General features: G+C 47.2%; 1 protein-coding gene across 12 annotated transcripts in view; it reads right to left on the bottom strand.

The window, feature by feature from the left end:
- Nucleotides 1-17,025, bottom strand: part of Rgs6 (regulator of G protein signaling 6) — a 543,914-nt gene that overhangs the window by 107,624 nt on the left and 419,265 nt on the right. For all 12 annotated transcript variants that reach the window (XM_006973072.4, XM_015991902.3, XM_015991908.3 and 9 more), the window contains 2 exons: nucleotides 4,244-4,294; nucleotides 755-861 (listed from right to left, as the gene is read on the bottom strand). In XM_006973072.4, the coding sequence (XP_006973134.1) occupies nucleotides 755-861; nucleotides 4,244-4,294 (158 nt within the window). The remainder of the gene's footprint in view (nucleotides 1-754; nucleotides 862-4,243; nucleotides 4,295-17,025) is intronic.

Here is a 17,025-nt window from a genome sequence, read left to right as displayed (position 1 = left end):
CCTCCAGGAGATGTTCTCATCTGAATTCTAGTCTTCCAGAAGATGCTCTGAAGAGATGGAGTCTCAGGATTAGAGAGATGGCTCGGTGGTTAAGAACATTTACTATTTTTACAAAGGACCTGAGTTCAATTCCCAGCACCTACAGGGTACCTCAAAATCACCTGCAGCTCCAGTTCTAAGCCATCTGACATCCCCTTATGTCCTCTGTGGGCCCTAGATAAGCACATGGTACATATACATACATTCAAACAAAATACAAATACATATAATATAAAAAATAATTCTTTTTTGTTAAAGATGAGAGATGGGGTCTTTGGAAGATGAAGGAGACATAGAGGTGGAGGCTTCATGAATGAAATTAGTGTCATTATTTTTTTTAAAAGGCTTGAGGGAGACCCCCCTCCCTTCCACCAAATGAGAGCGCAGCTAGAAAGTACGATCTATGAAATAGCGAGTGCTCCCCCACCAGACACTTCCCCCAGAGCTATGAAAAATGATGTTTATAAGATATGCAGGGGATTCTACGATAATACCCCCAAGTGGCTTAGACAGTGTCCCCAAATACCATAGGCTATCAGTGAGGGCCTTTTACTGTTCTTTAAGTGGGTCACCCAGTGTCTAAGTTAATGCATCTCTTAGCTTTTGCAGGGGGACACTTACTCTTTTAAATATGCCTAGTTGTTCTAGGTGGTTCTAATCTGAGGTCACATGGTGATGAGCAGAAGGGTTCTTTGGGAAGAGCCAGTAGGCCTACCTGGAAACGGTAAAAGGTGCCATCATCTTTCATGGTGAGAACATGGTCTGAGATTGGGAAGATGTAGCCCTGGGCGGCGATAAGGCTTCCCAGGTGTATTGCTTCAACTGCAAGGAGAGAAAAGGAGGAGGAAGCAGGTCATTCAGCTAAAACAACTGGGAGAGCAGAAGGTGACCCGAGGTCATGTGTCATCCCTCTGGATGACAGTGCTGACGAGGTCTTCCCTGGCTGATGGTAGCAATGGGAAGCCACTGACAATTGAGAAGGACCATGGCATGTCTGGCCTCCTCAGAGAATTTGACAATACTCGACCACTCATTCCCCACAGCCTTCCCAAACAAAGTCAGGTCCAGCAGCACGGCATAGACCAAGTAGCGCCTAAAGAAGTGAGACCTCTCACACCAGGGCCGAGCAGTGAAATACACAGGCGGAGACGGTGGCCTGAGCCGTGGTTCTCCTGTCTCTGATCCTGAGCACCGGGGGTTGCAGTCTTGTGGTCCAGAGGCTTCAGAATCTCCTCGGGCCATGACCATCCCAGGAAATTGGAGGAAGGATACTGGGGTGGGCAGTGCCATAGTGACAAAGCAGATAGAAAAGTAGGTATTTCTGCCAAAATCCACCTGCTGCTTCCTTATCTCTGCCCCAGCCATAAACAGGCTTCCCTCAGTAGTTAAGGTTTTACCTTATCCAGAGAGGAGCCCATACAGTAGGGGGGCTACATTTTCTATGACCAGTTTTATAAGCTGAATATTTTTAAGTCATTTGTCTTGTCTGTAACTGTAAGCTTTTCAATACAACCTAAGTGCTTTACTTTCTAAGAATCACCAAGTCCCCTTGGAAGTAGTACCCATCATAGTTAGACTCTGAATAATGATGTTTTATTGTACTTGCTTCCTGATGACAAGTTTGCCTTTACAATTCTGTCTGGCTGTCACTACATATTCATGTAGAATTTGTCTCAGGACCCCCATGAAGATCAAAATATTTGGATGTTCAAGCCTTGATATCAAATGGCATCATGTGTGTATAACCTGCACACACGCTCCTGCAGGCTTCAAGTCATTTCTAGGTTACTTTTGATGCCTAACACAGTCTAAATGCTATGCAAATGGCTGTTATACTATAAAGCTTAGGGAATCACAAACTGTCTCTATATGTTGAGCAGAGATACATTTTTGTATCAAATATTTTCAATCCAGTGTTAGTTGACTTCAAAGATAAAGCTCTGAATACACAGAAGTCCAACTATATGCTTCAAGAACCATGAGCCAGGTGTGATGGCACAGGTCTATAATCCCAGCACCTGTGAAGGTAAGGCAGGTGAACTGAGAGGTCAAGGCCAGCTTGGGCTACATAGTAAAACCAACCAACCAACTAACCAATGAACCAATGAACCAACCAACCAACCAACCAACCAACCAACCAACCAACCAACCAATGAGCCAACCAACCAACCAACCAACCAACCAACCAACCAACCACCAACCAACCAACCAACCAACCAACCATCCAAAACCCTAACACAAACAAAAGGAAAAATGTCAGGCCAGCAAGAAGTAAAGCTCCATCATTTATCCTTCCCCATGCAAGATGGAAAAGCAAGATCCTGAAAGAAGGTAATGTTGAGCCACTGACACTACACCAGAGCTAGAACTCCTACTTAGAAATTCTTTTACTTTAACAGAAGGGAACAAAGAAAAGACAGAGCAGCCAGCATGGGACTTCCATTAGACATGTTGGTTTCCCAGGCTGTGGTTTGTGGCTCCATCTTAAGGCAAATTGTTTTAGTTTCTCCTTCCTGGCTAGTTCTCAGAAGCCCAAACTTGTCCCAACATCTTAATGTCCCCCCAAAGGTATCAGAAAAGAGTAGACCATTGTAGATGTGACTTTCACCAGTGTGGACCTTCCACAGAAGTTTTTCATGCCAGGGCCAGAGGAGTCTCACTTACATTAGCTGTGTTAGAGTCCTCAGAACATCAATAATTATGAATTCAATGGATACTTCAGAAGGGCCAGGAAGTGCTCTGAACAAATTCTACCATAAGAAATGGCCTTAAGTTAGCATGACTAAAAAGAAACAGTGACTTCAGATAAATGTCATCAAATGGCTAGATGCCTACCCAGACTGACTGCATGGGTGGTCAATCAGAAGTCCAGGCTGTATAATGGAGATACCAAGAGGAGCTGACTTGGAGTCTAGTCTTCCAGTGAAATTCTTAGCTCACAAGAAAAAGAAGTATAGGCCCCTTTTCTTGTGAGCTAAGAACTTCACTCAAAATAAGAATTTTTGTTAGCTGACAGAGTAACCACTGATCCAGGACATGAAAAGGGCCAGGGTCACTTCCAAAAATCACCTGCTCTTCAAGGACTCATGTTTCCATCAACTTCATTTAATAGAATTATTTGAAAGTGCATTGTTGTACACTCAACTTAGATTAGCAATGCCAGGTTAAAATGTAAGCCTGGGTTGGCATATCGATTCCACAAATAACCTCAATGAAAGGCCCAACATCTAGTGTGGGCACTTGGTGCAGATTCTCAGAAAGCAGGGTGGTTAAGGTCCACTTAACTTACGTTATTTATATCCTCCAAGGATGACCATTAAGAACGTTGGTGCAGAGGGCTGGGTATATGTAGCTTAGTGGCAGAATGCTTGCCCAGTAGGAACAGGGCCCTGGATTCACTCAGCACTAATGTGAGCCCCAGAGTAGATCCACTATGGATATTTGTAAATGTGTTCTTTGAGTATTAATAATGCCAGTTAAGCCAGACAAATGGATGTGTGCTAAATGCTAAGGGAAAAAACCCAACAATAAACTCATCACACACTGATGAAAATCAACTTGAGCTGTCTAGAAGTTTCTTTTTTTTTTTTCTGGAGCACCTCCCCCATTTCCTAATAAGACTGTGAAAACACATTGTCCTGCTTATTTCTGGTGGAAGGACAGCTGTGGAAACTGTCTAAACTGTCTTCATTGGTCAGGGTTTTGCTGTTTTTTTTTTTTTTTTTTTTTTTCTGGTATACTTTGCCTAATTGAAACGCACAATTAGAGTTGAAAAAAAAATCACTTCTTCACTTCTTGCAGAAGCAGAAAACAGAAGGAGTTTTAGCAAATAATTAAACATCTTAATTGTGGATCAGGCAATCTAATTTTAAGAGCTGCTTCTAGAAGGCTGTTCTGTGACAGGGCTACAACTTATCTTTAATTGCTACGGCTAACGAGAATTCATCTCATTTCACACGCTATTGTGTTGAGCTCTTTGGCATTCTAAATAGTGGCTCATTTCCTCAAAGGGTGATTTCCACATGATGATAGACATTCAGTGGAGAAAATAAATGACTTCTATCTGCAAATACAATGAGTCCACATCCTGGAATCCACGATGATAAGCCTTCTTTTCAAGACTGTATAAGGCCCACTGGGGAAGTTGTCTATGGCATGTGTACTAACACCAGGGGAGGTAAAGGCAAGGTCAAAGGTCAAATACCTGGGTCCTCAATAGAAAGGTTCTTCATGAGCCACTGCACAATGTCCGTACCTGCAATGATAAAGCAATGTCAGCTGATGATCTCATGGGTAGCAGAAGAAAAATCTCTACTAGAGTCCAGAGCCCAGCGGCACACAACTTGAGAGCTGGATAATACTGCCATTTTCCCCATGCTAACCAGCCCTTCCCATCCACTGGGACATGGCCACCATTATGATTCAGTAACTGCCATCCCTCCTTATCCTCCTTCTTTCATGGAGACAGGCTTTTGTGCATCCAGGCTGATTTTGAATTTCCTGTATAGCCGAGGATGCTGAGATGCCAGTCCTGAGCACCAAGCTTAGTTTATATAGTGCTGGGAATCAAACCCAGGGCTTCACGGATACTTGACAAGTGTTGTACCAATTCAGCTGCACTTTCAGCCTATATTTCAGTTTTTTTTCCCCAGAAAAAAACCCACCATCACCAACAAAAACAAAACAAGAAACAAAACCAAAAGTTAACCAACCAACCAACCAACCAACCAATCAACCAACAGAAAACAAAATCCAAACCCACTTCTGATGCTTCAGTTACATCCACATTCCCAGGAGCATCCTACTTTCTGGGGACACAGATTTCAATGGCTTCCCCAAGGCAGGCCAGTGAAGCCGTAGCATGCCTGCTCCTAGAACATTTTTTTTTTCAGCACTGTGCCCTTCCTGACAAGTGCTAATCAGCTCAGGTGGCCTCAGAGGTGCTTGGAAAGCTTGTTCTTTTCAGGCATGAGTCCAAGCTGAGTCAACGTGCCTCTGAGTCCATGGACCACTTCTGGGTCTTCACTGACAGTTTCTTCTTTTTCATCTGGGCCTTAGCTACCTTAAATTTCAAGGTTCCCTCAAAGTTGGCTGTGGACTGAACCATACTAATTATATGTGGGTAGAATGACCTATATTACTGCCTGCTCTGGTCTATGAAAACCTCCTCCACACCTACAGACCCTTCCCTTATTTATCTTGGAAACTGAATGCAGCAGAGATACAATATGGAAGGGGCCATGGATCCCACCATGAAAATGAATGACTATTTAGATCCCTCATAAGAGATATTATTGTGTGTGAAATAACCCCAGTTTCTTCTAGCCAGCATGTTTAAGATAAGTCACACTTGAACAAAAATTTGACCCTCTCTTACTTCTTCCTATTGGTTTTAGTTTTGTCTTCTGATGACAGAAGAGCAAACTTCTTGAACCCAGATCTCATCACTCTAAGACCATCCCTTCAGATTTTGGGCAGTCTTTTCATAAATCATCTGTGTTATCATTCCCAGTGTGACGGACCTGGATCCATTCCATGGCTTGGCCTGGAGCTCCTCACCATTGGCCAAAGTCTTCCGAACAAACTCCTTTAAAAAATGTCTTCCTTTTTAAAAGATTGCAACTAGAACCCATGTTCCAAGAGCAGCTTAGCTCACACAGGAGTGTGTAGCGGGTGGAGGAATCCCCCAGTGAGTGAAGTAAGGAAGTCCTGAGTGAGTATGTATTGTTGACTTGCACATAGCCATGTCAAGGACCCAATGTCTCAACCCTGTGGGTCTGGCAAAGCCTTCCCCCTGGTGAGGCTCAGAAACATAGCAAAACCTTCTTGGGGGGGGGGGTGTCCAATTGATCAGTGTGCACAAAAGCTAGTAACTGCATCTTACCTTTCCTAGGTGTCTACAGCCTGAACTACTCCCTCACAGAGACCTCCACCAAGACTAGCCCTCCCGACTCCCTGTGCTGTGTATAACAAACACACAGAGGATCTGGGTGGCCAGGGGAGACAGGGCACACACCCCACCTGACCCAGCTTGTCCGTACTTGTGTCTCTGTGTCTGCCCTCTTTTCATGTCTTTGCCTCCCTAGTCAGGGTTTCCAGACCCAAGGTATGGAACACAAGTGCAAGAGCCCAATTATCTGCGAGGTTCCCAACATCTGATCAAACCACTGAGTCACCCAGAGATTTCGTTTTACCCTGGTGCAGACCTCTCAACATGGCTTCGTTACCTCTTAGGGAATGTCTGATGGAAAACAGGCTGAAAGGAACAATATTTCCAGACCTGAGTCAAGAATGGGTCTGAAGCCTTGGTGTGTGTGTGTGTGTGTGTGTGTGTGTGTGTGTGTGTGTGTGTGTGTAGGGTGAGTGTGTGTCAGGAGGGTATGTGTGTGTCAGGAAGATGTGTGTGTCAGGAAGGTGTGTGTATGTCAGGAGGGTGTGTGTGTGTCAGGAGGGTGTGTGTGCATGTGTGTGTGAAGAGGGTGTGTGCGTGAGGGTGTCTGCTAAAGTAGTTCCTGGCTGGATTCCCAGCCAGGTGAATGAGATCCAGCAGAGGAATTTACTGAGGCACCCTTTTCCTGGGAGTCAAAAAATTTTCAGACATTTGACCATTGACGAGAAGTAAGTTCTCTGCTGGCCAGACACCTGGACATTTGGTCTCTGTGTGGCCCTCTGGAAGATGTTGAAACAGTGCTGCAGAGCTGCTGGGCCCCTACCCTCCTCCTCCTGACCTCCAGGGCCAACTTCATTGACAATGCCATTTCCTCACACTTCCGCCTCAACAGCAAGACTCAGAAGCCTCCCACACTTGCTTCCGGACCACATCTGTGAGCTGAAATTGGATGCAGAAACACTCTGGCCCATTCCCATCTTTTGAGAGGGAGTCCACTTGTGTAGCAGTGTGCGTGCATGCATGTGTGTGTGTGTGTGTGTGTGTGTGTGTATGCGTGTATGCACGCATGCGCAAGTGTGCGTGCTCATTTCCCTCAAATTACAGAAGTTGTGCATTTGTCCTAGGAAATGCAGAACAAAGCAGACATCAAATAAGAACTGTAATCCCAAATTGGGGGTGGGGGAGACACACTAACCTGTTCTTTTTTTTTTTTTTTTATCCCTCAAAGAAAAATAGTTCTTTTCTGTGGGTTGCCTAGAAACTGCGAGGCTTCCAGTAGCACCCCGGCTCTCCCCGGGGCCTGCGGATTATCTTTCCGCTGAGCTTGCTCAGCCATTATTTATCACCTGCCAAGATTGATTGCTCACCCTGGGACAATGACAGCCCTTCCTTTCCCCTGTTAATTACTGTCATCATTAATATCCATGTCACTAATTAGTATTCATTCGCATTGAGACTCCTTCCTTGCTATCCTACCCACCACCGCCCCCAGCACCCCAGCACCATTGTCTGGATTTCTGCCCCATTTGGCGCTCAGTTTCTGGCCCAATTGTTCTACCGCTCCACCTAGCTAAAGAATCACAGTTAAGCACCTTTCTTGTAAGGAAGATAAAGTCACAAAGGTCCCCTTTCCTTCGCCCTCTAACAGTTTGGGGACCACAGAGCTGGGTTTTGTGTGACGGTACAGTGACCGTGACAGTCGCTATGCCGTGTGAGGATGATGAGGCTGCTGTTCCTCGCGATCCCGGGCCGGAATACTCCATTTGCTGTGCTCTCACTGTACTGTCCCTTGCACGCTATGGGTACCATCCTGCGGCCTGCAGCAGACATGTTGGAAGGTGCTCAGGGACGGGTGGACACTCTTACAAGTTTCTACGGACAGATCCAAAAGTGGCCTGCTCCAGCTTTGGGGCGGGAAGCGAACCACCGTGGTTCTGCCCCGGAACAAGCAGCAGGGAAGGCAACTACGTCATAATATTATGAACGTGCTCCAACTAGACATGTTCGAGCCAGACGAGAGAATAGTCCACAGAGCCAAGCATCTGCGCTCTCGTTTGTTTTTGTTTTGTTTTGTTTTGTTTGTTTGTTTGTTTGTTTTTTGTCTTTCCTCTCTCCACCAACCCCAGAGACCCACCTTTCCTTCCTCTTAGCAGAAAGAATTTGAAGAAGATTCTTTTCTGTGCTATCAGAAAATAGTTGTTGCCTTTTGTTTCCACTGTTGAATTTGAGACGCTCCCTTAGTCAAGATGTCCTCCGGGGACTTACGGACTGATAACAGCCCACAGCATAACACACACAACACAGCCACCTTTATTCCCAAGAGCCCAAAACACTGACCTGGAAGCTGTTCTGGGGCCAATTGCATGTGTGTCTGTCTCTCTCTGTATGGGTTATGTGCATGTTTGTGTGAGTGCACATACTAGTGTTTTCACATGCATTAGTATGTCCGAGATGAATGCCAGGGGCTTCTTCAGTTACTCCCCATCTCATTATTGAGATAGGGTCTCGGTCTCTCTCTCTCTCTCTCTCTCTCTCTCTCTCTCTCTCTCTCTCTCTCTCTCTCTCTCTCGTGGCTTTTTGAGACAGGGCTCCTCTGTGTAGCCCTGCCTGTCCTGGAACTCACTCTGCAGACCAGGCTGGCTTTGAACTTAGAGGATCCAACTGCCTCTGCCTCCTGAGTGCTGGGATTCAAGGCGTGCACCCCCACCGCTCCACAGAGATAGGGTCTCTAACTGAACCCGGGGCTCCTCTATCCAGCTAGGCTGGCTGGCTGTCCAGTGAGCCACAGGGATCCACCTGTGTCTGCTTTCCCAGAACAGAAATTACAGGAATATGACCAGACTCAGCTTTTAAGGGGGTCCTGGAGACCTGAACTCGTGTCCTCATGCTTGTGGGACAGACACTTTAGCAACTGAGCCATCACCCAGCCCCACGGACACTGATTAATTAACTCCCAATACACGAATATCCATGAACTACACCAGAGGGTATTCAAGTACCTCCCACTGCGTGTGTGCTGTCTCCACGAATGTGAGTGGGTGTTTATTATCAGGAGTTACACGTTGTGCTTCACATGCATTATAGTACACCTTTCTACCATATCTTTTACGTATAAACATATTTATTGAACAGGCATTTGAGATCAATATAGAATTCCTCTAACAAGAAAGTCAGGAAATCAAGGCTTATTCATGGAATAATACTTATTGGACAACTAGTACACTGAGTGGATAAAGCGCATCAAGAAGAGCATATATGGTGAAATAACATTTTTTACAGCAGAAAAATACTCCTATTTTATTAATTATGCACATACATACATATATACAGAAATGAAAAAGGCCAGTTCTGGAAATAACTTAAGTTGTTAACTTTAGGTTATCTTGGGCTGAGGAGAGGCATCCAATCATAACTTTGTTTCTGAACTATCTGAAGTTCACAGAACATTCTCATGCTTTGCAAGGAAATGTTTTTTTATTTCCAAGAATGGAGAAGCAAGAATTGGCCTCCCAGCACTTGGGGGGCAGAGGCAGGTGGATCTCTGTGAGTTTGAAGCCAGTCTGTTCTACAGAGTGAGTTCCAGGACAGCCAGGGCTAAACAGAGGAAACCCTGTCTCAAAAAACCATAAATAAATTAAATAAATTGGCCTCCCAAACCAAAGCAGAGAGAGTAAGAGGTAATCTGCATAGTTTCTCCTCTCCTGGGAATTTTTGTTTTCTTGGAAGCAAATGGTAGTGAACAAAGGCAGGGTCTCTGGGCTGGGCATTGTTGTTGGTGTTTGTCTCATGTAGCCCAGGCTGGCCTGGAACTGATTAAGTAGCAAGGCTGACTAACTTCTGCCTCCCCCTCCTGAGGGCTGGTATTGCTGCTGCCATCACACTCAGTTGATACAGTGCTGGGGTCTAGGGTGTCAAACCCACAACTTTGAAGATGCCAGGTGAGCACCCTACCAGTTAGGCTACACCCCCAGTCCCAGTTTTGTCTTGAGGAGTCAGCAGAGGGAGACTCAGTCATGATGCTGGATCACTGCCCTTGAACTTACCGCACACTCTAGCCATCTGTGGTCCCTGGGACTACAAGTAGAATTTTATAGACACCAAGGGGATGTTCATCAAAGTCCTGTATCAGGAGAGGCAACCCGGATTACTTCTTTATGTTTACTTATGTCCATGGTAGAGTAAGACTCAGTGACCACTCATGTTTAGTTCCCATGCTGTGTAGACAGGAGGTAAATACAAACTAGATTTGAGAGAGCCCTGGTATGTAAGGGGGCTCTGTTTTGGGTTTAGAGGAGCATCGCACAAGATCCTGGGGTGTGTCTTTAGGTGTTTTAGTGAATTTGATGAGGATGCTTCCACTCAGACATGATAACCCAAGGAGATCTTAATGTGAGCTACTTCCTCCCATTCCCTCCAAGTATTGGATCATTTGCAAGCCATGCAGAGTGGACATCATCTGCAAGGCTGAGGAAGCTGCAATAATTTGTGCTTCTTGCTTTCTCATTTGAGGTCTTAGGGACCATCAAAGTGTCTTGATGCCTCTAGAAAGGAGTCTACTGAGGCTCAGCTTGCAGACAAAGGAGGATGTAACAGCAGGCAAACAGTGGGGACGTGGCAAGGTAAGGCTCACTCCTGATAAATATTTATTTAATATTTTTTCTTCTTATTTTATGCGTACAGGTGTTTTGCCTATGTGTATATCTGTGCACCACATGTATGCCAGGTGCATGCAGAGGCCGGAAGAGGGTGCTGCATCCCCTGAGCTGGAGTTACAGATGGTTGTGATCCACCATTTGGGTGCTGCGAACCTAACCCAAGCCCTTTGGAAGAGCAGCCAGTACTCTTAACCACTGGGACATCTCTCCAGTTCCCAGATAAATATTTTGTAGGAAGCGAGGGTCAGAAAGCAAGTCAGGTGCGTTGACCCAGAGTAAAGAAAGGCTTTGGATGTGATGGATTCCAGCATGGCTCTGGTTTTGGTGCTCTGATGACTGACCATTCCTACATCCTCCGCTCCCTTCTCCTCTCTTCTGTTAGCTGGGCCATGTTTTCATTCCCAGAACACTTTATGCTTTTATCTCCACTCAGGATCTCTGCATATGCAATTCCCCAAGGGGTAGGAAGGCTCTCTCCTTTCTCCCCTGCTTCTATCTGTCCCCGACTCCTGCACACCCTTCACTAACTACCTCAGAAAGCCTTCATTACTTTCCAGATTTGGCAAGGTCCCTTGGCATCTGAATGGTTCTCCCTTTTGCGGCACGTCTCTTGGCCAGGACTAGATAGCTCCCATGGGATGGTCTGCTCAGCATCCGCTTCCTCTTCTCTGTTGGCTTCCTAAGTCCGCCTCAGCAAAGTACCATGAACTGGGTGGTCCGAACCACCACAGTTCACATGCTCATAGTTCTGGAGGCTGAATGCTCAAGTTCAAGGTCACAGAAGTGTTGGCTCACACAAGGGCAATGAGGAAGTGCTGTCCTGTGCCTCTTTCCTGGTCTGCCGGCAGAATGTGTTTATCTGTGGCCTGTAGAAGCAACACCCTGGTTTCTGCATCCATATCCATATGGTATTCCTCTGATACACACTCTGCCCAAGGTTCTCTTCCTATACGGACACTCACAAATCCTGCTGCCTCGAGGCCCACCCTAATTTTCCGACTTAACTACTTATACCTTAATGGCTGTGTTTCCTAATAAGATCACATTCTGAGGTTCTGGGGGAAGATGCAATTTAACTCTTAGCAATTGATGAGCATCAGCACCTACGGACAGGGACTTCATTCTGCCGTTCTGTTCCAGGCATGGAGTGAGCAGCTGGCATGGAGGTGGGGTTTAATAAGCATTTACTCATCAGGAGTTGTATTCCAATACGCATCATATACTACATAGTCACCCATATGCACATACTCATTTCAAGTTCAATTAAACATTTTTTCCCCCTTTGGTGGGCTATTTAAAACTTCATCCCAAAGGCTGGAGAAAGAAAGAGGTAAGAAGGGATGGAAGGAGAGAGGAAGGGATGGGTAGAGATAGGAAGGGAGAGAGGAAAAAAGGAAGGGGAACAGGAGTGTAAGGAGAGAAAAATGTAAACCCCAGCCAACACCAGATCTTAGACAGGCACTTTTGGAATACTGCTTTCATTAAATCTTTCACGCTTCTCATCTATTGTGGTAGGTTTCTCTCCAAGCATCACAGCTCTTATAAGAAGAAATCTCAACAGATTAATACTGTACAAAGTGTTAACATTTCAAAGCTATCTTCCTATCAGTATGTGCTGGCTGTCACATCATAGAGACCTGAGAGGTGAATGAAAGTCAAGAGAGGAAGACAGGTCTCCAACTGTCTACCTCTGGATACCACCCACCCCCAAGCCTGTTCCTTCTCTTCCTCCCAACTTCCAGTCTGTAATGAGTGTTACCCTGTCCGGTTCCTCAGACTTAGTTTGGATCGTGTTGGAGGAATTGAACTCAGACACAGGAATTATGACTTGGGACCCCTGATCTGCAAACCTCTTGCCATAAGCAAGGTCTGTCAGGCCCGCCTCTCTGGGGTCCTGTAAACTGCTTGCTGGCCTCTAGGAGCCTGTGACAACCCTAACTCTCAAGGACCCAGTGATCGCACAGCAGCCAAGACAATGGACCACGGGGAAGCCCCGGGCAAGCGCTCTCCCCACAGCCCCAGCCAGCCAGCTCCAGACAGAAATTTAAAGCTTCCCTGTGTATTATGAAAAATAACAGGGGCAGGAGACCAGGAGAGGTTATTACCAACCCATAAATCAGCCAGGAGGCGCTGAGGGCTGCGGCGAGGTGCCCTAGATGGGCTCTCCTGGTTTGTTATCTCACCCGAGCCCCCACAATTGATTCATAACCTCATAACCCTCCCGCGCCCGAATCCCAAGTCTTATATCTAATTGTCAGCAGCTGAGTACATGATTTGCAAGAGGATGCGGGCAGCAGCAGACGTGGGGGCGGAGGAAAGATTAGTTTTGTCAATCAAAAGCATCCAGGGTGAGGCTGAGAGCGTGCGGGGATTTAGCTCCACAATCGGCTTATTAAAGGCAAGGCTGGATGTGGCTACATTGATTAGGCCGTAGAGCAGGGTAATGGAGGCTCATAGCCTCGGTGGGAGGAGCCACGGCTCCCTAGGGTGGCTGCTGCTGCTACCTTCCACTAGGAAGCAGAAAAGAAAAACAAATAGGCAGGGTCAGTCAGTGCTCTGAGAAACAACGGACCTAATGCCCGGTGTCCAGGCGCCCTCATCAGAAAGCTTCGTTGACGTCCTCAGGGATGGGGGGCTTCGCTGGGAATGCCGGGAGGGTACCTGGTTTGAGGAAGGGAGCCAGTGGCGGATGGGTGACGGATAGTCTTGGGGTCTTATTGCCTTCCCATTGCTTACTGGTCACTTCACCTGTGCAAATTTAAATCTGAAAAGCGATTCATGCACAAATTGCTCCGGGAGGCAGTGTTTTCCCGAGGAGATGGGGGTGGGGGTCAGTCCCGGGGCAGCACTTGCTCACCCCCATTCTGATCAGCCACAGCCTCACCATGCGAGCAGCAGAGTTGGTAGCCTTCCCCAGCAGCGTGTCCTAAGGCTCGAGGTCACTTTGCTGGTCTTGTTATTTTGTCCCGTCTCATTGACACCGATGAGGTGGTCCTTCCTAAGTCAGCCCAGCATGCTCTCTTCCCGCGTAGGATCCACTCTCGGATCCATTTCCGGTTATTGAGACAAAACATGGGAGGGACCTTTACCTCTCTCCTCCAACCCCACCGCAGGCAGCCCTTAGCCCCCTTCCCTGAAGCCACCAGGGTGTCAGTGGATAATCTGGGTTCCTATCCCCGTCAGCTCTGTGATCCTTGGGGAACCTGCCTGTTGGTCCCAAGTTCCAGCTTCTGTCTGAGAGACAGGATACGAGGATAGAGGCCGGAAATGGGTGAGCCTTGTTCTTCTGCCTGGCACCGTTAACGTTGGACAAGAAGTGATGCCAATGTTGCTCTCAGGACCACTATTGCGGATTAAAACATTTTCATTCATTTACCCGGAAGGATGCCAGGCACTCTATTACCAAGTAACGCCCCTCCCCCAACCAAACCTGCAATGATGAACATTCCAGGGCTCTGTCCTAAAGGCATGGACGCGTTAGGATGTTGCAAGGGTTATCGTGGGAGTCCTCCCGGGGTGCTGCTACGAGGCCACAGACATGACAGTTCCTAGTTCCAGCTGATCCGATCATAGAGAGCGACTCACTTAGGATCAACAGGAAATAATGAGGAAGTAGGTTAGATGTCGAGCCAAGGACTCCGACAGAGCAGCCAGAAGTGCCCCACACTAAGGGGACACTTCACATTTCTGCTCAGGTTGAGGTGTGTTGAACAGCCAGTCCTGTGATAGGGAAAGGTGTCCTAGAAGGGAAAGTCTCCAGCATGCTCTGGCACCTTCTGAACACAAAGTACTGTGTGAGACCTCAGGGCAGAGATCCACAGGGGACAGAAAGATAGGTGAGCGGTAAGAGCTACAGGGATAAAGGCAGAGGCAGCAGGGTATTTGGGACCAGGAGTTGGAAGCTAGTCCGGGCAACAAAGTGAAACCCCATCTCAAACAAATAAATCAACAGCAACAAACAAGCCAGCTAGAAGAGAATGATCTCGGTTAGCTTCAAGGCAATCTCATGCTTCCCCAGCAATGTGATGTGACCTTCTCCTCCACCCCATCTTTCTATCTGACCTCCTGGTCTCCCCAGTATACCTTCATGAACCTTTCTGGAGCCCCTGTCTACGTCTGGGAGCTGATCCACTGTGGCTTAGTCTCTGGCTCAACCTCTTAAACTGTAGGGCACGACCGGGGGCAGGGTGGGCAGTCACAAAAAATTGAGAACACGAAGAGGTTTCTGAATGTGCAGTGGCCAAGCATGCCTTCCAGAGCAACATGCCACAAACCTGGGGTGTTCCTGCCAGCCCTTATCCATGCTGCATTGCACAATGTCACCGCAACCTTGGGTTTGAACACACAATATACACGTGCAATTTTGCACTGTATGTACCTTCACACCACACAAAACCAGCAAAGGCCTGAGAAACCTCAGCTCAGATCCAAGACGATTATTTTTACTGTACATACAATGCTTTCTGTTCTTATAGAAACATGGTTCAATTATGGGAAAGAAAGACTTCCAAATACTTTCTACTGCCATCTCTCAGGGCGCAGTATCAAGCTAGCTTGTCTTCAGGTTATATTGTGTTAGAATGTCTGCCTCTAAAACCTGTTGTTTGAGTTGCTGACTCGAGTTTCATTTTTAAACAAGGGAGATGAATTTGGCTTGGGATTGGACAAAATTTTCAAAGTTTTCTCCACTGTGACGTTGCCATAGACCAGCCACAATGCATACATGCCTACCCGACTCCTGCATCCTCAGATCTCTAGAGATGTTTCTTTGAATAGTTTGGTACAGGATGAAAGCCAGTGTTGGAAGACTTGTGAGAAAAACCAAGCAAGTCACTTGAAGCCGAGGGAGCTTTTAGGGTACGTAACCCAGGCTTTCCCAGTGGCATGGTGCTTTACAGTCCCCTAACCATGGGGACAGCAAGAGGAAGAGAGGCGAGGACTCTTCACCTCTCACTCTAGCCCCCCCAACCTCCCTAAGAGTTCAGGCTCCCTCCTCAGCTGCACCTGAAATGCCCACATATATATCCATCACCCCTTTCTTGTTACCACACAGGCTCACACACACATTCACATGCACTCAAGCACACCTACACACATGCAACTAGTACTCATCCCTCACGCGCATACGTGAGTGCCTCTGTAACAGGTCCCCACCCCTCAAATCCTGAATGATGAGAAAAATCAGCTCAGGCTGAGGATAAAGTTTGGGGAAAGAATGCTGTTTTAAAATTGGCTATCGAGACGCCCAGATCGGTTCTCAGCATCACTCAGGGCTTAACTGTTCCTCTGCACTGCTTAGAACTAATCCTGTTCACTTGCTTGTAAGAACTGGGGAGAAGAGAGGGGGTCTGAGCAGGAGTGTGGGGGAAGGCCTGAGCCAGCTGCAATCATTTTCCAGATGCCTGCCTTGGCTTTCCTTTCCAGCTGCTGGGTGGTTTGAGCCCTCTGTGGTTAAGAAGTGGTCTTAGAGCTGGGGCAGGAAGGCGGGAGAAAAAGAAAACGCTCCCGACTGTCACGAACTGCCATGCTTTGTAGAAAGCACCCTCTGGTGACGCTGGCTGGAACCCTGAACCCCATCACTGGGGCAGTACATGAAACAGTGAGGGGCAAGTTCTGGCTGGGCTGTGAGTCAGAGCAGCCTGTGGTGCAGCAACCGCAGGGTTGGGGGGATGTGGTGGCAAGAGAGGGCAGAGCGGAACCCAGAGAGTGCGGTGTCTGTGGAAGAGGGTGACCCGGCAGGAGCTGAAGGATTACAGTCAGGCTGGGACCACCTAGGGAAGAAATGACATGAATGCCGGTGGTTCCCGACTTCTTATCTCCTGGCATCATTTTAGAGTGGCCATGGAGACAGTCCTGCTCAGCATCGAGGGGAGGAGGCATTTGCTTCCCAGGCTGACCGGTCAAGTGGTCTTCAGGAGAGTTTTACTGTTAAGCTGTATGTAGGTTCTGCAAAAGAGAATGTTGCTCTCAACGTTACTAACCACCAGACCTACCGGTCACATCTATCAGGATCTGCAGCGCTCACGAGGACATCCACATGCATCATTTTCTCATGTCCTTGTGACAGTAGGCCTGACACCTCACTTGAAGATGCTCTCTCATTTTACAGACAACGAAACTAGTAAACTAGTACCCCCCCCACATGAACATCTATCAATGTGCTCAATATTGTCCTTAGCGCTGAATGGTGAGACTGATGTGGTTCATCCTCAATGGAGGTGCCAGCCAACATCCCACACAGAGACAGGATAGCTCAGTGAGGAAGCTAAAATGGGGTGGTGATGGAGAGAGTGACTGGGTAGTGGAGGAAATGACAGTTCCAGAGACCCGAGCACAGGGAGGGTGTGGCTGTGTGGCCACATAGTGGAAGGGACAGCACTCTCACACAGTGACAAGTTTACCCAGAGACCAGGAGGCTCGCTGGGTTGGGTAGTCGGAGCC

This window comes from Peromyscus maniculatus, chromosome 14 (assembly GCF_049852395.1).
Source record: "Peromyscus maniculatus bairdii isolate BWxNUB_F1_BW_parent chromosome 14, HU_Pman_BW_mat_3.1, whole genome shotgun sequence".
NCBI classification, from domain to species: domain Eukaryota; kingdom Metazoa; phylum Chordata; class Mammalia; order Rodentia; family Cricetidae; genus Peromyscus; species Peromyscus maniculatus.
The sequence above is the reverse complement of the archived record's forward strand: the minus strand, read 5'-3'. Positions and strand labels throughout refer to the sequence as shown.